This window comes from Ursus maritimus, unplaced genomic scaffold (genome assembly GCF_017311325.1).
Source record: "Ursus maritimus isolate PB19 unplaced genomic scaffold, ASM1731132v1 scaffold_8, whole genome shotgun sequence".
In the NCBI taxonomy this organism is placed as follows: domain Eukaryota; kingdom Metazoa; phylum Chordata; class Mammalia; order Carnivora; family Ursidae; genus Ursus; species Ursus maritimus.
Window position 1 is genome coordinate 61,482,305 of NW_024426996.1, and position 20,475 is coordinate 61,502,779.

A 20,475-nucleotide genomic window follows, 5' to 3' on the forward strand; every position below is an offset into this window, starting at 1 on the left:
ATATGATGGAATACTACTCAGCCATCAAAAAATGAAATCTTTTTTTTTTAATAATTTTTATTTTGTTAGTCACCATACAGTACATCCCCAGTTTTTGATGCAATGTTCCATGATTCATTTCAAAAAATGAAATCTTACCATCTGCAATGACGTGGATGGAACTAGAGGGTATTATGCTAAGTGAAATAAGTTAATCAGAGAAAGACAATTATATGATCTCACTGATAAGTGGAATTTAAGAAACAAAACAGAGGATCATAGGGGAAGAGAGGAAAAAATAAAACAAGACAAAAGCAGAGTGGGAGACAAACCATAAGAGACTCTTAATCACAGGAAAAAAACTGAGGGTTGCTAAAGGAGAGGGGAGTGGAGCGATGGGGTAACTGGGTGACAGACATTAAGGAGGGCATGTGATGTAAGGAGCACTGGGTATTACATAAGACTGATGAATCACAGGCCTGTACCTCTGAAACCAATAATACATTATAAGTTAAGTAATTGAATTTAAATTAAAAAATGTCTAAAGGTTTAAAAAAAAAAACAAACCAAAAAAACCAAAACCAAAACCAGAAACAGAGAGTGCTCAGGGTAGGCATCATTGAGAACATCTTTTTTTTTTTTTTTAATGTTCAGTTAGCCAACATATAGTACATCATAAGTTTTTGTTGCAGTGTTCAATGATTCATTAGATGTGTATAGATAATATCTAATCAAAGACTTGAACCCACTTGAGAAAGTTAACATATGGATATCCAGGGGTAGAGCATTTCAGGCAGAAGAGTCAACAATCGAAAAGGTGCTAAGGCAGGACTATGCCTGACATGTTGGAGGAACAGCATGAATACAATTGTGGCTGGAGCAGATGAGTGGGAAGAGATATGTGAGAAAGGTAAAGTGAGGCCGAATTATTCAAGGCATGGCAGGCCATTGTCAGGATGCTGGCTTTCACTGGAAGTGAAATGGCGAGCCACTGCAAGGTTTTCAGCAGAGAAGTGTAATGATCTAACCTATATTTTATAAGGATCATCACTCTAGCCACTGTGAAGAAATTGGCCATGGGGATGGGGCGGGGGCAGAAGGATGGAGACCCTTTAGGAAACTACTGGTAATGGCTTGGACCAAGCTGGTAGCAGTGTGTGCTGTGCACTGGGACGTGCCACCCAGATTCTCTTTAGGAATAAAGGACTTGGCTGCTAGTAGTGCTGAAAGCAGGCAATTCTCAGCTGCCCTCAGCAGTCAGCTCCTTTCAGGGAATGCCTCTGCTGAAGAGAGCTATTTTGCTCAAGGATCATGCCCCTTTCCTGGAATGGCCCACATCCAATGACAACTGATACATGGCAAAAAGGTCTGAAATTCCTGCTCCCATCTCAGGACAGGTCTGAGGGTTTACCCCATCTTTAGAAGTCTCTGCAGCTTTAACTGAGGCTTCCATTTATACTGTATTGCAGCTAGACTTCTTCCTCTGCTCAATCCTGCTTCATTCACTGCCTTTCTACAGGGGTTGATTGCAAGAGCACTCCCTAGTTAATCTTTGGCATGCTAATCTCAAACTGAGTATGTTTCTCAAGTGGGTTCACTGCTAGTGGAAGGGGGAAAAATGGTCAAATTCCAAATATAATGTCAGAAAAATAGGAATCAAGGATAATGCCAAGTGGAAGGATGTTTGATTTGAGTAAGTGGAATGACGGGGTTACCATTAACTGAAATAGGGAAAGTTGAGTCTAACAATTTGGGGAGTGATTTCAGGGCTTCAGTTTTCAACGTACTAAATTTCAGATACCTGCAAAATACCTAAATGAGGTATTGAATAGGCAATTGGAGATACCAGTCTGGAGTATGGGAGAGAAGTTTGGACTGAAGATATAAATTTAGAAGTTATCAACATATAGATGATAATGAAAGTCACAAGATAGTTGAGCATGGTGAAATCAGCAAGTGAGTAGGTATTACTAGAGAAAAGATCAAGAACTGAGACCTGGGGCACTTTAACATTAAGATATGAGGAAGAAGGGAAGCAACCAGTCTTGGAGATTGAGGGGTAACCCAAAGAGGTGAATTTCCCATGATGCTAATGAAGGGTCTTTAGGACCTCTCATTAGGATGGGTCCCTTTGACTGCTGGGAATTGCTGGTGTGGTATGCTCTAAGAAAGGAGGGGAAGTCAGGATGTGATCAGAAAACATTTCTATGTATGCATTTCTAATAAACTGCCTAAGAAGATCTCAGAAAAAAGGGACCTGAACCTCTTACTGTTCTAATAATTTGTTATGATTTTCCCCCTTGTTCTAAACCATTATGCATGTGCTTATCTAATTATGATTTATTTGTAATATTATATTTTCTATCTTTAAAGGGTTTCCCAAATTATATAAACTTTAGGTGCCTAAAATGCTAGACTTGCCTCTGGTGACCAATAAAATAAGAGAAGAACCAAAAAGAGTGTAGCATTTTAAAAGCCAAGTGAAGAAAGGGCACAACTGGGTCAAATGGTGTTGAGAGATCAATTAAGAGAAGGACTGACCATTGGTCATTGAACTTAGTTATTGGGGACCTTCACAATAACTATTTCAGCTCAAAAGGTAGAATACCATATACAATGTTCACTATCTGACTTCTTTTATCTTAACAATGAATTTTAGAGATCCTTTCATACCAGTACATGTGAATATATTGCTGCTTCATATAGAGCTGCTTCATTTTAAGAGCTACAGTGTATTTCATTGTAAGTATATACCATAATTTATTTAATGGGTTAGTCCCCTATAAATGAACATTTAAGCAATTTTCAACTTTATGCTATTTCTGGCAATGCCAAAATAATCTGCTTTTTACTGTGTCATTTTCACACATATATGAATATCTCTGTAGGACAAATACATTGAAATAGAATTGTCTAGTCAAAGGATACATGCATTGAAAACTGTGACGAATGTTTGGTTATGTATTCACATTCTTTGTTATCTTCTATCCAGCATTTCTTTATGTTTATGGTGTGAGTGAGCTCAGTCGCTTACGTTATCCAACTCTCTCTTTTCCACTGTATATTCTAAATGATTACTTCTCATATTTAAAAGAGTAAATAATTTCAATATTTCATTTGGTAAACACACATTTAACGGAATTATTTTACTAGCTCTAATAGCTTTCAATTAATTCCTTTGAATTTTTATGTATCTATACTTGATAATAATTTTATATTCTGTCTGATATCTGTAACTCTAAGATATTTTTCTTATCTTTATTCATTGGCTAGAAATTCCAAAGTGATTCATGTTCTTTTTTTGCTTTAGTGGGAATATCTCTAGCATTGCAACCTTAAATAACATTAATTTATGTTAAGATGGCAAATGTTGGTTTCACATAAATATTATTTGTATGTCATGAAAAAATACTTCCATTCTTTTACATAGAGTGCAAAAAAGAAGGATGTTAGGTTGCAAAACAGTGTAAATATACTTAACACTACTAAACTGTACAGTTAGAAATGGTTAAGATAGTAAATTTTATGTTGTGCTTTTTACAAAAATTTTATAAATTGCTATTAAATACAGTTTCAAATATGTTTTGGGTTTCTATTGACATAATCATATCTTTTTTTGTTGAGATATAATTGACTTATAGTAACATTATATTAGTTTCAGGTAATAATAATGATCCAGTAATAATGCTTCAATATCTGTATATATTGTGAAATGATCATAATTATATAATTTTTATTTTTAGACCTATAATTGTGATGAATATTTGCCAATATTTTGGTAAAATTATTAAGTTCTAAAAAATTCTAAATCTATAAAATTTTATCAAATCAGTAAATAATATTAATCTCTTCTCTTGCCAAACCTTCCCATACCACCATGTTAAATAAAATAATGCCCCCTCAGAGACATCCACATCTTAATCCCAGAACTTGTGGACATGCTATCTTACATGGGAATAGAAATTATGCAGATGTGATTAAGTTGAAGATCTTTAGAGGAAGGGATTATTTATTATTGCTTATTTTTTAAGTGTTTTTTAAAAATATTTTGTTTGTTATTTGAGAGAGAGAGAGAGAGAGAGGGAGGGAGAGCATGAGCAGGGGTGAGGGGTAGAGGGAAAGGAAGAAACAGACCCCTGGCTAAGCAGGGAGCCCAACACGGGGATTGATCCCAGGACCCCAAGATCATAACCTGAGCCAAAGGCAGATGCTTAACTGACTGAGCCACCCAGGCACCCCTTAAGTTGTTTTTTTTTTTTAAGATTTATTTCTATTTATTTTTGAGAGAGAGGGAGTGAGAGAGAGAGTGAGTGCAAGTGGGGCAGAGGGAGAGGAAGAGAGAGAATATCAAGCAGACTCTGTGCTGAGAGTGGAGCCCAATGTGGGGCTCGATCCCACAACTCTGAGATCAGGACCTGAGCCGTAATCAAGAGACGGATGCTCAACTGACTGAGCCGCCCAGGTGTCCGAGAAAGGGATTATTTTAGATTATTTTGTTAGGTCCAACATAACCACGAGGAATAAAAGAGAGACAGCAGGGTCAGAATCAGAGAAATTTGAAGATACTATCTGCTAGCTTTGAAGATGGATAAAGAGACCATGAGCCAAGGAATACAGGTATATTCTAAAAGCTGGAGAAAACAAGGGAATATATTCTTCTTTAGAGCCTATAAAAGGAACACATCTCTGACAACACCTTGATTTTAGCTCACTAAAACTCCTTTCAGACCTCTGATCTTCAGAACGGTAAGAAAATATACTTGCTTTAAGCCACTAAATTTGTGGTAATTTGTTATAGCAGTAATAATAAACTAATACAATTAATATAACTAATAAAGTAACGTAGCTAATATAATAATAAACTAATACAACCAATAAAAAATTAATATAATTAAAGTAAAATAATGCAAAAGGAAAATATACTTACAAATATCTTTCCAGCATTGACTGGAAAGAAAACAATTTCTAAAGAAATGTTTGTATTAACTCTCCCTTAGCAGGCTGGTGGGAGCATACTAATGTTAGGAGGAGATCTGTGCTTAAATATCTACTCCTTGAGTCTCTGTTGCCCTCGAGAAGACAAGATATCTGAGACCACTCTAGAGAGAATACTGGTGACTGTAAGGTGATAATGCCAGAGGTGGTACGGCAGACATTATGTTCTGATGTGCCACCCTAGCGTACGAGCAAAGATCTGCCAACTTCCATTCTAACCTGGTTGTTTTAGCTTCTGAGATTCCAAATTTGTATCTGTAAGGATGTAACAGTTCAATTGTAAATTTGCTATAAAATTTTGTGATTATATAAAGATGACAATTTCAATTAACCAGAAACTAACTAGCAAATTAACTAGAAAGCTTAACTTTGATTACCTACTAATTAAGTGAAAATTGAACTTCATGAGGATAAGGTTATACATGGTTATACATATATATACGGATTCACTTTATTCAGGAGAGCTGTAAGAAACTGCATGTGTAAGTCCCAACTATGGCTTAGACAGTAGAATTACACCTAAAATGTCCATATATAGCTACAAAAGATTTACTTGAGCCTATAGTTTTCTTCAGTCTCTTGAAAACATATTTATGGTGAGTGTTTCCAAGAAATAGGTTATTTATGTAGTAAAAAGCACATAAGAAACAACGGATAGCAATTGGAAATCACTTTAACTTAAAACTCTTACGCAATTTTTTTTCATTTGCAGCTCTTGCATTTTTATTCAAACCAATTTGGAGAATTTCAAATGATAAATGTTCAAAAATGATTCTTTAAAACACTCTTCCCTGCTTTAAATTTTCATAAATTGTAAGCAAAGTGGCTTACAAGGACTTCAAAATTGGGAAGCCCTAGCTTGGGGTCCTGGTAGCTGTACTGACCTTGGGCTCTGAGCCTCTGCTTCTCCATCTGTATAATGGGAATAAATCTACCTTATAGGTAAGAATTAGGTATAAAATACATAAAGTATCTAGAGCAGATCCTGGAACCTAACAGGCAATGCATAAATAAATGACAAACGTGCTGACAATCTCACTTGCAAGGATTGGAGAATACTGGGAGAAAAATAAAAAAACAAAGTCTTTTTTTCTGGACTAGTTTCTTGCTTAGGCATGGGCTCTCATCTTCTTACCACATTCTTATAGAGAAAAACACTTAAAATCTTTCCCTTCCCTGTCTCCCTGACTTCCAACCTATACATTCTTTCTGTATGACTAATGTGAATTCCTGGAACCACCAAGCTTATAATTACCAAAAACCTGAAAATCCAGTCATTCTTGATTCTTCCATCTCTCTCAACCTGCGTATTTAGCCAGTCACCAAAATCTACCTTTGACAGTTACTCTTCCTTCCTCCCCGCTTTCCCTCCCTTCCTCCTTCCAACAAGTATTTATTGAACACATACTGTGTGGCAGGCACTGTTCAAAATACATTGTATATCACATGGTGAATGCAATGGAAAAACAATAACGCAGACATGAGGGATAATGCACACACACGCGCATGTCTATATTGGGAGAAGTGTGCTACTTCAGTTAGGACCTAAAAGTGGTCAGGAAATGAGCCTCGGGTAATAAGGCTTTTGGCAGAAGAAACCTCCTGGGAGCACATAGGTAAGCCTGGAGTTTAAGGGAGAGGTACAGTAAATGGGGAGCTGTCAGTATATTGATATAAAGCTGTGAGAATAGATGGGATCACCAAAGGCAAAGACAGAAAGAAAGGTCTGAGGACTTATCCTTGGGGTACTCCAGGATAAGACAGGGAGAGGAGGAGAAACCAGCCAAGGTGAATGAGGATGCCAGCTAGTAAGACAGAAGGAAACCCAAAACCACAATATCCTAGAAGATTAAGAGAAGAAAGAGAAGAGGACAAGGACGGGGGATGATTAACCAAATGAGATGAGTAAGATGAGAAGTGGGAACTAACTTGGATTCAGCAATATGAAGTCGCTTGTGACTTTAGTGGAACAGTTGGGCAAAAAAAGTAATAAAGGAGGATTCAAGAGAGAATAGGAGAAGAGAAATTGAAAACGATATCCACGGATTTTTTTAAAGACTTTGTTTGAGAGAGAGAGCACAAGCACAGGCTCCTTGCTTCTGACCTGAACCAAAGGCAGACTCGTAACTGACCGAGCCACCCAGGAGCCCCAATATCTACTGATTTTTTAAAAAGAAGCTTTGCAGAATAAGGGAACAGAGGAATGGGCTGTAGCTGGAAGGAATAGGGATCAAGAAAGATTCATGTTTCGGGGCCCCTGGGTAGCTCAGTCTGACCCAGTCAGTTAAACGTCTGACTTCGTTGGGCTCAAGTCATGATCTCAGTGTCCTGGGATCAAGCCCTGTGTCAGGTTCCCTTGCTGGGCAGGAGTCTGCTTCTTCCTCTCCCTCTGTCCCTCCCCCAGCTCATGCGCTCTCTCTCTTTCAAATAAATGAATAAATCTTTAAACAAAAAGAAAGATTTTTGTTTCATTTTATTTTGCTTTGTTTTTTGGATGAGGGGAATAACAGCATATTTGTATACTGAGAGGAGCAATCCAATAGATACGGGAAAATTGACAACAGAAAAACTAACAATTGCACTGCTTCTGAGTACCAAAGTGACGCGAGTTTTAGCGTCCAAATGCAGAGACTGGTTTTATGATAGATCAAAGCAAGGGCAGCTTATCCATAATAAGAGGAAAGGAAAGCTGAGTATACGGTACAGACGCAGGTGGTGGGAGTATGTGGGGTTCTCTTCTCAGAGCTTTGACTTTTTTCAGAAACTGGACTCAAAGCCATCATCTGAAAGAGAAGAGGTGGAGGTGTGAAGAGACAGGAGGTGTGCAAAGTCATCGAGGAGAATGGAATGAATGACTGCTCTCGGGAAATGAAGTAGAATTTCTGGGCAGAACTAACACTCTCTTGAGGTTAGCGGTCATGAATGTAAAGCACAGCTCGTTATCACGGTTGCATGTCTTTCTCCAGTCACATTCAAAAGCATCCTGCTGCCACAGAATTGGTAGAGAATTGTATTTAACCAGTGTTAAAGTTTTGTCAGGTAATTACTACTAGGAAGTGGCAAGGGAGTTGAACGTCTATTCAAGAGGAAGTGATTATAATGATAGATCATGGTACTGACATTTCTTTGTTCTCCCTTGTCTACTCCCCCAGACCTCGCTTTCTGTCCGGTGCTCATTAACGCTGGCCTCAACATCGGAGCTGTTCACTGCCACGCTAAGCTAATCTCTCCTCACCAGTCACCGTATGCATGTGGTTCATGCGCGTTTTTGTTTTCCCCATTCTCCTCCTAATTCCTTGCCTTTAAGAACTAGACATTTCTTGTAACAATTCTATTCTGAAGTCACCATAAACTGTATTACTCCTAGATTTATGTCTACTTTAACTGTATTTGCATGGAACATTACAAAGACTTATATCAGAGCATTTATCAGATTCTAACTATGCATTTGCCTTTCCCCTCATTTTCCACTAAAATGTGAGCTTAATAAAATTACGCGGCATCTAACACAGTGCCTGTAACAGAACATACTCAATATAATATGACATGGATACATGAATAAATGATATTTGATTGTCCCTCGGCCTTTCTTTAACTCCATTTAATGGCATTAAAATGTCTGTAAGTGTGGAATACTCTAATATGTCAGTACTGCTAAGTATATGCTAGATAAGCCAAGCATAGGATAGAAAACCTGTTACACAACAGAATGAATAAATCCCCATGTCTTCCCTTTACTATATAGGAATTCTTCCTTATGAGTATTTTATACACTTTGGACCACAAGCTGACTTTTATAGGTTGTCATGATGTACTAGAACCCCAAAATGATTGAGTTACCCAATTTACTTCTGTGGAATAAGGAGCATCTTCTGTTTGAACACATTTTTAAACTGACAATTTAAAATTTTCAACATCACAAAGTATTTTTAAGAATTTCATGCAAAATAAAAACTAACTAAAGTTTGGAATACTAAAAAGTTGACTCAAAGCATTATTTGTATAATATTCAGTGCTGTTGCCTATAAAATTTAGGTAACTATCACTTGGGAGTAGTGCCTGGTGTATCCTTGTAACATAGGCCCAGATTTCCCTTAAAGAGGGATTACTCGAGGTTTTCTCATCTATCTATCTAGGGACACAGCAATGTCACATGGCATCTAACTTTGTAGTCTAGTCTAATCACAAAACTCAATAAATGGCTTAGGACCCAGGGCATGGCCAGAAACATTAAATTTACTCCATTATCATCAACAATTTCCTCACAGAGCAGTTGCGTAGCTGGGCAGTTCTGCCAAAGGAAAGCCTATAACTAACGATTAAAAAAAAAACAAAATAAAACAAACTATGTCTTCTCTCTCACACACACACATACATACATGCACATATGTGAATAATTTTTTTTCCCAGAGAAAAATCAGAATTTAATTTCTGACCATAAATACTATTTTCAATACATACAATTACATATATTTTTAATTTTTACTACATAAAATGAACTTCTTTCTTCTTTAGTCAGACTAATTGTAAAATAAATCATTAAAATATATGATCACGGAAAGTGTTTCCTTAATAGCTATCTGCATAATTCCCAAAGACAAAGCTTATGTATTATAATTATCCTTTATTTTATAGGAATAAAGATTCACATTAAAGCTTATTTAGTATTATTACTGAAGTGTTAAAGGTAGCAAAGGCCATGAGATCTATGACTGAAAAAATTATGTAAAAAAAAAAAAAACCAACTGGGACTGAAATATTGGTAAGAACGGAAAATAAAGGTTAAAGCACTCTCCTACAGTATTACTGTCTGTCATATGAATTAATATCCAATGCTTTACATAAACACCTTAAAACAATTTCAAAACATTTTTTATGTTGTTTTGTCTCCTTAGCTAGAATATAAGCCCATCAAAGGTAATATAATTTACATATAACAAAGAGATCAATAAATATCAATAAATATTTACTGATGATTACTCTGCTTTTCTCAAAGAATACATCCATTGTTCATAAATAATTCTGTTTATCAGACTTAGTCACTTATAAGTTTTCCAAGTTTATGTGGGAGAGGCAAAAATGAATATGTATCTATACCCCCCCTTAGCCATAGGGAATATGTTCCAAGATCCCCAGTGGATGCCTGAAACCACAGGTAGTACAGAACCCTATATATATACTTTTTCCTACATATGCGTAACTATGATACAGCTTAATTTATAAATTAGGCATAATAAGAGATTAAGAGCAATAACTAATAATAAAGAAGAACAATTATAACAATAGTCTGTAATAGAAGTTATGTGGATACAGTCTGTGTCTCACAAAATGTCTGGTACTGTACTCAACTTTCTTCTTTTCGTGAGGATGTGAGATAATGAAATGCCTACGTGATGAGATGAAGTGCAGGGAATGATGTAGGCATGTGATGTAGCCTTAGGCTACTCTTGACCTTCCGACTATACATCAGAAGGAGGATCGTCTGCTTCTGGACCACCACTGACTGTGGGCAACTGAAACCCGGGAAGGCAAAACTGGATAAGCAGGTGCCATTGTAGCTTCAAGGGTTAATTCTGGAACTTATTTCAAGAAATTGTTACCACTCTCAGTTCAAACGATACCCTTACTAATTCTGTTCACTGAAGGAGGCAGATTTGTTACCTGGCAAGTCCCTTTTACCACCACTAAAAAGCTTTTGTAATTGTAATTAGAAATTGACAATCCTTTTCTCTCCAGTCACCAAAGGGGATGAAATTGTCAACTTTACACTTTCTCTTTACACTTTACCCACACACTGAAGGAGCATCAACATGCTATAAATCATGTCACTACTGATCTTTAGTTGATATTATAATATACACATATTCATGTATAGTGTTGTGACAGTGTCATGTTCAGGATCGAAATAATTAGCACAGGAAGGACCAAAACAATTTAACAAGTTAGTTAAAATTTTTGCCAAGCAGTAGATATTTAGTTTGTTTGGTTTCATTTGTTTTATTTTTTTTTAAAGATTTTATTTATTTATTTATTTATTTGAGAGAGAGAGAGAGAGAGAGAGCCAGCGAGAGAGGGAACACGAGCAGGGGGAGTGGGAAAGGAAGAAGCAGGCTCCCAGCAGAAGAGCCTGACGTGGGGCTCGATCCCAGAACTCCGGGATCATGCCCTGAGCCGAAGGCAGAAGCTTAATGACTGAGCCACCCAGGCGCCCCGGTTTCATTTGTTTTATATCCTTAATATTGAGCAACATTAACTAATCTGTTTCCCTCAGGAATGAGTTCATAAAAAGGATCTATCACATCTAGACCGAAATCCGACTTAAGGAAATCTCAAGCCCCGTACAGTGACAGCCAATAATTCCTAAAATTAAGCCTTCAGATTGTTTCCTTCTCAACAAAGAAAAAAAAAATCAAACGTCATCAATGAAAAAACATACGATGTTAAGCATTTTCATTCACTATCTACAGCATGGGATGCACTAGGATTAACAACGAGGACCAAAACACTACGGAATTTATATGGGAGAGACAATCATGAAACAATCAAATAAGCCACGATGAGAGCTATAAATAAAAAGTATGACAAGTACTACATAGTACTTTAAAAGCACATTTCAGATGGCCATGACCTTGTGTGTGTGTGTGTGTGTGTGTGTGTGTGTGTGTAGGAAAGCAGGGTGTAGGTCAGGGAAGGTATACATCAGGAAGAGATATTTTAGCTGAGAGCTGAGGAAAAATAGGAATTTACTTAGGGAAGAGGAGAGGGTCACAGTCTTTCACATCAAAGGAACTGCAGGTCTGATGGCCCTGAGGTACAGAGGCACACAGGGAACTCGAGGAGTGAAATAATCAGTGCTTGGAACGCACCGCACCAGAGAGTTAGGACAGAGGTAAGCAACGTGGCTGGGGAGGGGGCCAAGCATGGAGGGTCGTGTAGGCCCCATGAGGGATTTTGGTCTTTTTGGTTTTAATCACACAAGCGGCATGAATTGATTGGTGTTTTTAAAAGACCACTCTGGGCAATCAGATAAGAAAAAGAAAGAAAAGCCATCTGAAAAGGCAGAAAAAAAAAAAAAAGCAAATTGTTTTTATATGTAGATGATATCTTGAGACAAGGAAACTGAAGGGACCCCGTGAGAAAAAAAGTTTTGTTTTTTTTCCTTTACTTCTTTTCCAGCTTCTATTCTTGCTAGGACCTGCACCCCTGCCCTACACATGCCTTAATGTATGTCCTCCGCGTAAGGGATGAAGATTTAATGATTTCTTTGGAGCCTTCCAGCATGACAGATACCATCTAAGGAATGCCCAGGTGAGGCTATCATGTGCATACTCCAGACCACTGTCACTGAGCACCATGACACTAAGACCTTCTGGCTCTAGGGAATAAGTGACTGTGACGGACACCTGGACCCTGTCTTTGCTTTGACCAGTTCCTGGATGCCTGAGAAGACACGTGTACCAGACCATGATGTCAATAAAAACCCAGACCCCAAGCACAGGCTCTCTTGTTTCCTTTCTGAGGTTCCCAGACACTCCATCTGATCTGCTCACTCTCTACTCCTTCAATAAACTCTTCCTTTCCCTACTGCTGGCTCAAGTTTGATTTCCATCCCGTGTGAAGTCAAGGACCCTCTTGGCTGGTCCTGTGGGACTCCCTCTGGGTCCTCAGACCCAGCTTGCCCGCATCATCTTGGCGACCACAAAGGGACCCACAGAGGAACATCGGTATCCCAACTTGAGTCTGTGAAGCACAGCTTGGCTTTCGGGAACTGGTAAGTTCCACCTCTGGGAAATCGAGCTGGTTGAATACTAATGTAATTTTTGTCTCTGTGCTTCTCTGTTTTCTTCCTCCATTCTCCAGGGAGGGAGAGAAACTGGGAAAACTTGTCTGTGAACCTGCTCTTCTTACTCCCCACTCGCTCTCTGCTCTGAAATTCTTTTTTACTCTGGCTTCCAGACAACTTCAAGGCTGTGAGTTGTCATGACAGACTGAGTCACTCAGCTCTGAAGAAAAGGGACACTTATTCTTTTCCAGTGAAAGGTGTTCTTAGGCAACTAAGGACCAAGGGAAGTATCAGAGATTGTTTGAGACAGGTGTGGTCCCATAGAAAAACTTCCCCCCAACCATGGTAATTAATTTTTGGCTCACCCAGGGTTGCACGCAGAAGGACTGATCATCCTGTGCTTTGAGCCCCCATGGTGGTGTTAGACTGCCACTGGGAGAAACTGAGACAGGTAAGTGGGGGAGATAGGCCCGCTGGTGATTCTCTGAGAAGTTCTCCCCATAAGTAGCACATTCGATCCACTACATGCTTTCCCTAGAATAGAGTCTGGACTTCTCTCTCTCTTTCCATTGCCCAGTGGATGTCTCCTCATGGCAATTCTGGGACATTGGAATATGCTGCGGATTGGTGGCCAATCCTGTTGAGAACCAAAACTCTTAGAATAAAGAGTGGCCCTGGTGCCCCCATTTGCACTGGGTTTTCAGCTTATAGGGATGAGACACACATCATCTTGTTGGCTGAGGGAGGAGAAATGTGGCAAGCTGGAATCTTCTGCACCCTTTTGCTCAGTATGCCAGGCCCTATCACTCCTCTACACCTATTTCTACCCCTCTGAATATTCGCCTTTTTTGCCCATCACTGAGGAATTACATTGTCTGACCATCGTATTCAGCATTAGCAGGCTTCCCTATCCTTAAGAGATTATCTTTCCTTTTGGTTTCTAGGAAGCTCCATGACTTCTATCTGATTCATCTGACTGGGGCCACTGTGGCCAATGACTCTCTCCTCTGCCTTAGATCTCTGGCATTCTGAACAATATTATCCTAGAATCTTATCCTCCCTTTGTCCCAATCTGACTCCTTGCTTATGGTCCTAAATGGGGGCAAGAGTGAGCATTTCCACGGATTCCCATTTGTTTGTTACATAATCAGACACAATTCATGCTGGAGAAGTTGAAAAAGAAGAAGCTAATATTCTATTATAATGAGGCTTGGCCCCAGTATCATATTTCTTGGGGGACCAAGAAACCCGGCCTGCAAATGGGACTTTGAATTACAATACCATTTTATAGCTTGATTTATTTTGTAAGACGGAAGGGAAATGGAATGAAGTGCCTTCTGTGTTACCCTTTATGGCCCTGTATCAGGACCCCAAAGGATAATGTAGTTTGCATGGCCTGAGTTCCGAAATCAGTGGAGGCACCTGACATCCTGGAACTGATTTTGATGTTTGATCTGACTTGGGGGAAACCTACAGATCTTATTGTCTCATTGCTGCACTGTGGAGGAGGAAATGAGACCATGCACACACAGTTAAGCCAGTTAATTTGATAAAGTAAGGGAAGAAACTCAAGGAAAGGATGAAAACCCAGCTCTCTTTGGAGGCTCTTTGGTGGAGGCTTTCCAGAAGTATACCAATACAGACCCCAATTCTCCGGAAAGGCAGTCACTGTTGGCTGTGCATTTTATCCTGCAATCTGCAGCAGATATCAGGAGAAAATGACAGAAGGCAACTGGTGGGCCCCAAACTCCTATGAACCAATTGTTGGATATGGCTTTTGCTGTTTTTAATAATAGAGGAAGGGCAGAGAAGGAGGAGAGGTTTGTCCAAAATAAATGCCATGCCCAACTTTTGGCCACAGCTTTGGGGAACTCACCACTCCTGGATCCCCGTATATGGAAACCTATGAGGCCGGACTCTGGCAAAGCCAAGATAGAGCCCCTGGCTCACAAAAGGCTGGGTCCCAATCAATGTGCCTTCAGTAAGATGGGGACAGCCACTGGAAAAAGGATTGTCCCCACCTCAGAAGGAAGGTGGTTCCAGACCCAAAACCTCTGCTGACCAAAATTACAGAGGACTGAAGGGGCCCGAACTCTCCCTATGGCTTCTCCCAGACATCTCAACATAACATACCAGGAACCTCAGGTGATCTCTGATGGGGCAAGTAAGGATATTGAGTTTTTATTGGACACAGGAGCCACTTACTCTGTCCTGACTCAGCCTAATGGGCTTCTCTGCCAGCACTCTTGTACAGTTACTGGAATAGATGGATGGCCACAGGTGAGACAATTTACTTGTTCACTAGCTTGTGGCATTGGCTGTCTCTTGCTTTCACATAGCTTTCTCCTGATATCTGAATGCCCTACTCCCTTACTGGGGGCAACTTACTTACTAAGCCACAAACTACCATCCAAAGAGGACTGACAGATCCAAATGTAGAGAAAACAAAGTTTATAATGATAATGGGCCTAGACATGCAAGTGGGAAATAACATCTATGTGCCAGACAGTATACTGTCCCATATTACAATCAGAATAATGCCCAATGTATGGGAAACAGAAGTTCCCGGGAGAGCCAATAATATTTCACCCATTGTTATCTCCCTAAGACCACGTGTAGAATATTCTTGGAAAAGACCAGAGACCCAAAAAGGTATTCGGCCTCTAATTAAGAAATTTTTGAAATATGGGTTATTAACCCTTTGTCAGTCACCCTGTAATGTCCCCATTCTACCAGTTAAGAAGCCAAATGGGCAGTGCTGCTTTATCCGGGATTTGAGTGCAATTAATGAGGCAGCGATCCCTATTCATCCTAGAGTCCCTAACCCTTACACTATACTGACACAAGTTCCTCCAGATGCAAACTGATGGTATTAGACTTAAAGGATGCTTTCTTCTGCATACCAGAACACCCTAACTCCCCATATCTTTTTGCTTTTGAATGGACCGACCCTGATACTTGTGAGACCTCCCAGCTGACCTGGACAGTGCTGCCTCAGGGATTCAGAGACAGCCCACATTTGTTTGGGAATGCTTTAAAAAGGGAATGGGGGGATTTACAACTGATTAATAGAACTTTATTTCAATATGTGGGTGATATATTGATTGCTAGCCCAACAAAAGAGTATTCTGATGAAAATACAACCATCACCCATAACTTTTTAGGACAATGGGGACAGAGAGTATCTCCCCAGAAAACCCAGACTTTTAAGGAGAAGGCTCAATATCCAGGTGATGTCTTCACTCCAGGGGCACGGACACTGGTCCAGGACAGAAAATCAGCCATACTGAATATTTTAGTGCCACAAGCAAAAAGGCAATTAAGAATCTTCTTAAGCATGTAGGCTTTTGCTGCATTTGGATTCCAGGGTTTAGCCTAATGGCCAAACCCCTTTATAAAGCATTATAAGGAAGTGATTTAGAACCCCTGCAATGGAATGATGACTGCCACCAAGTCTTCAAAGGTATGAAAGAAAAACTGAGCACTGCTCCTGTCTTAGGGCTCCCAAACCTGGAAAAACCTTTCACCTTATACGTGTGAGAAAGGAGAGGAATAGCCTTGTGTCTCCCAACTCAAAAACTCAGACCTGTTCCTAGACCAGTAGCTTATTTCTCCAAACAATTAGATCTGGTAGCAGAAGGATGGCCAGGATGTTTACAAGCAGTGGCTGTGACTGCCCACTGAGTTGGAGAAGCTAGCATATTTACTCTAGGAAAACATCTGGATGTCATGATCCCACAGCAAGTCCAAGGGGTTTAGAAGCCAAAGGGCATGAATGTTTAACAGGAGAGAGATCACTGAGGTATCGAGCCCTCCTCCTTGACACCCCTGAAGTAACTAACCCTCCAGGTGCGTGGAGGCTTAAACCCAGCTCCTCTATTACCTGACGAAGGCAAGCAGGAGCTTCTAATCCACTCCTGTGTGGGCACTGTACAACTAGTGTATTCAAACCGGTCTGATTTGAAGGACAAACCTCTGCCCAATCCAGAGGCCGAATGGTTTACGGATGGAAGTAGCTTTACGCATGAGGGAACCAGAAAAATCGGATATGCTATTGTCAGCCTACAGGAAATAACTGAGGCAAAAGCTTTGCCTCCCCATACTTCAGCACAAAAGACTGAACTAATTGCTTTAATCTAAGCAGTACAACTAGGTAAAGGGTTAAAGTTAAATATATATCCTGACTCCAAATATGGCTTCTTAATATTTCATGCCCATGCAGCCATCTGGAAAGAATGGGTACTATCAAATTCAAACAGCTCCCCTATAAAACGTAAAGGGGAAATGTTAACATTACTAGAGGCTGTAACCTTGCGAGGGGGCAGTTGTACATTGTAAAGCACACCAAACAGACCAAACCATCACGAGTAAAGGAAACGATTTTGCGGACAGAATAGCAAAAGGGGCAGCAAGGAAGAAAGAGCTTGTTACACAGGTGTTAGCTTCCAGAAGGTCCTCTGCCAGAAAGCAGCCCAAGCTATATTCCCTCTGAGGCTCAATGGGCCTCACAAAAGGGATTTGAAATCGATTGGGATGGTATGTATTAAATAATAAAGATGTACTCCCCAAGGCATTGCAATGGAAAATAATTAAGCCTTCTTCTGCCGCTCCTGGTGCTGCTGGCGCGCTCGCTCAGTGTGGACCTGGCACCGCTTCGGTGAAGCGGCAGCTGAGGAGGCCCGGTGCTCGCCATGGCTGAGGAAAAGCCCAAGGAAGAAGTCCCGACTGAGAACAACAACCATATCCATTTGAAGGTGGCGGGGCAGGATGGCTCTATGGTGTACTTTAAGATTAAGAGGCATACGCTACTCAGTAAGCTGATGAAAGCCTACTGTGAACGACAGGGTCTGCCGGTGACGCAGGTCAGGTTCCGCTTCGACGGGCACCCGATCAAGGAAACGGACACGCCGGCACTGCTGGACATGCAGGACGAAGATATAATCGACGTGTTCCAGCAGCAGACAGGAGGCATCCACTGAAACGGGAGCTCGCTGCTTTACTCCAGGACTCTGTTCCTCCCAACCAAGAAGACGTTCTCAGCTGGCAAACCCCAGTTCGGTCCCACCACACCCTGATGCCTGCAGTAGAATGTTCTCCATTCTTTCACTTTCCCCTTCCCCATTCCTTTGGTGGACATAAAGTAACTATACATGTGCACAAGCACATTGCCCTTTTTTTTTTATAAACTCAATGGCCAATGGTATGTTTTGATTGACATCAAATGGAGATGGGATAGGGGAAAATACTGGTTCTGTGAGAATACCCCCTTTTTCCACTCGGGGCACGCTTAGTCAGCTCTTATCTTTATAGTCCAGCAAGTTGTTTTGCTTTCACGGTTTAACAAAAAAAAGAACATAAAAATCTATGCATACCTTGTGTGATTGGAGAATTTTAATGTTTTTCATTTATCATTGCAAAACCAAGGACAATTTTATAACTTTTTTGTATGTAGCTGTTACATGTAAGATGATCTGTCTTTAAGTGGGGATAAATTACTCTAAAAGAAATGAACCCTACATTGTTTTCCTTTCAAGTCAACCATCTTGTTGTTTAAATAAACTTCTTGTTTAAAATGAAAAAAAAAATAATTAAGCAAACACATTACTCACTTTGGTAGAGACACTAAGGAAAATCTACTGCAGCAAGTATTCGGAGGAAAGAATCTGGCCAAAACTATAAGAGAAGTACCAGAGTATGTGAGATTTGTATCAGAAATGACCCAGGGTCCCATCCTATGCCTCCCCTCTTAATTAAGCCAGTTCAATATGGAGGCATTTACCACGGGGAAGACTGACAACCTGACCTCACTCAAAAGCCACCCTCTCTGGGATGTAAGTATCTTTTGGCTTATGTGGATACATTGACAGGGTAGGTAGAGGCCTTCCTTATTATGACAGACAGGGCTTTAGACGTTTCTAAGATCTTATTAGTCATACCTAGGTTTGGACTTCTCTGAAGTCTGCAAAGTGATAATGGACCCTCTTTCGCTGCTAAAATAACACAACAATTATCAGTGACCCTAGGGATCTGCTATCAACCTCATCTCTCATGGAGGCCTCAATCTTCAGGAAAAGTGGACAAAATGAACCACAACTTTAAGCGAACTTTGGCAAAACTCTGTTGAGAAACTCATGAAACATGGTATAAGATGTTGCTGATTGCTTTACTAAAAATAAGAGTGGCTCCAAAGGGGAATCTTAAATTGAGCCCCTTTGAAATAACATATGGAAGAACTTTTCTCACTGCAACTTTATGGTTTGCTGAGGAAACCAATCAAATTTTAAAATATATTACCAGTGTGGGTAAAGCACTAGTCTCTCCAAAAGTATGGCATAAAGTACTTCCGAACCCCACTGAAGACAAGTGGTCTCTGCCAATGCCATCAGGGAGCAAGATACCATTAAAAACATGGAAAAAGGGGTCACCAGAAGATCAGCTTGAACCAAGGTGGGAAGGGCCCTATCAACTTTTACTCAGCACCCCCACAGCAGTAAAACTTAAAGGTATCTTTAGCTAGGATCACTTGTCCAGAATCAAACCTATCTCTCCTGAGTCTCTGTAGGAGCCAACTTCGATACTGCCTCCAAGGGAAGAAGGGGACACATATGCCTGTGAGCCTGTCAACGAATTAAGCTATCTTTTCAAGAAAATACCTGCTGCATGTCTACCTGAAGCTCCTAGCATCCACCCACGCCTGTGACCCTGAGGAAAAGACTAAAGTTGCTGCTCTGAAGGACCAATAAGTAAGGCTCAATGGTGCTTTTCAAATCTTTCACTTTTCTGAATTTACTCTTTCCTTACCTATATCTAGGAAAAGCTACTGGCTCTAATTTATTTTTGCAATGGGCTCAACACTACGCTGATAGTTTACAGAGAAGTTCCTGCTGGGTTTGTGGCCTCTTGCCGTTATCCAGCACCTCAGGCCTCCCGTGGTGGGTTTCCCCTTTACAAGGCACAGACTGGCATTACTTACACCAATATGTAAAAGATATGGTTTTCCAGCCCAATACAAGCATATATAGGGACATCTCTATCACTAACAGAGATGTTTCTTGTTGGCCTATGGTAAATACTACCTGGAATTCTCCAGGCCATAAAAGACCTTTTTCCTACCCCCAGACTGCCAAAATCATGACTGAATATGCCAACTCTAAGATTGAAAATAAAGCATTGTGGGGAACAACTAAGCCTAATAATATGAGATTTACTGAGGATGGTTATTTTCAAGTATGGGATGAATTTATGTGGCTTACTCCTACCATAGGCCAGTTAAACCAGAAAGCTCTTTTATGTTGGGAGCAAAGAAATCATACCTATGATGCCTGGCCTAATAGCACCCGTAAATTAGGATGGCTCTCCCCAGGAGCTTGTACCCATATCATTGTTTTACAAGCAACTGATTGGTTTGCTACTGATTGGATAAGACGACCAGGCATCAGATGGTTAGCACCCAATGGAACTCAATGGCTATGTGGCACAAATTTGTGGCCTTGGCTACCCCCTGGATGGATAGGGCGCTGTACCCTGGGCTTTCCCTGGATGCAAGGGAGATTGCGTGATAAATTACCTATGCCTGCAAATTATCCCCATCTACTCCATCGCTGGACACGGTCAGTCTTCCACTGGTATGATCACCTATTAGGTATTTTCCTGCCCCAACTGGGAATGGAAGACATAATCTGGCATGTAGAGGCCCTTACAAACTATACCACACATGC

At 40.2% G+C, this 20,475-nt stretch overlaps 2 protein-coding genes across 6 annotated transcripts in view; one reads left to right on the forward strand and one right to left on the reverse strand.

The window, feature by feature from the left end:
- Nucleotides 1-20,475, reverse strand: part of TBC1D19 (TBC1 domain family member 19) — a 150,600-nt gene that overhangs the window by 35,277 nt on the left and 94,848 nt on the right. The gene's annotated exons all lie outside the window — the stretch shown is intronic.
- LOC103658386 (small ubiquitin-related modifier 2-like) lies at nucleotides 17,449-17,736 on the forward strand. The gene has a single exon (XM_040625314.1). The coding sequence runs from the start codon at nucleotides 17,449-17,451 to the stop codon at nucleotides 17,734-17,736; it is 288 nt and encodes a 95-aa protein (XP_040481248.1).

Excerpts from the sequence above, each read along its gene's own strand:
- LOC103658386 (XM_040625314.1), top strand. The coding sequence starts at position 17,449 with ATGGCTGAGGAAAAGCCCAAGGAAGAAGTCCCGACTGAGAACAACAAC.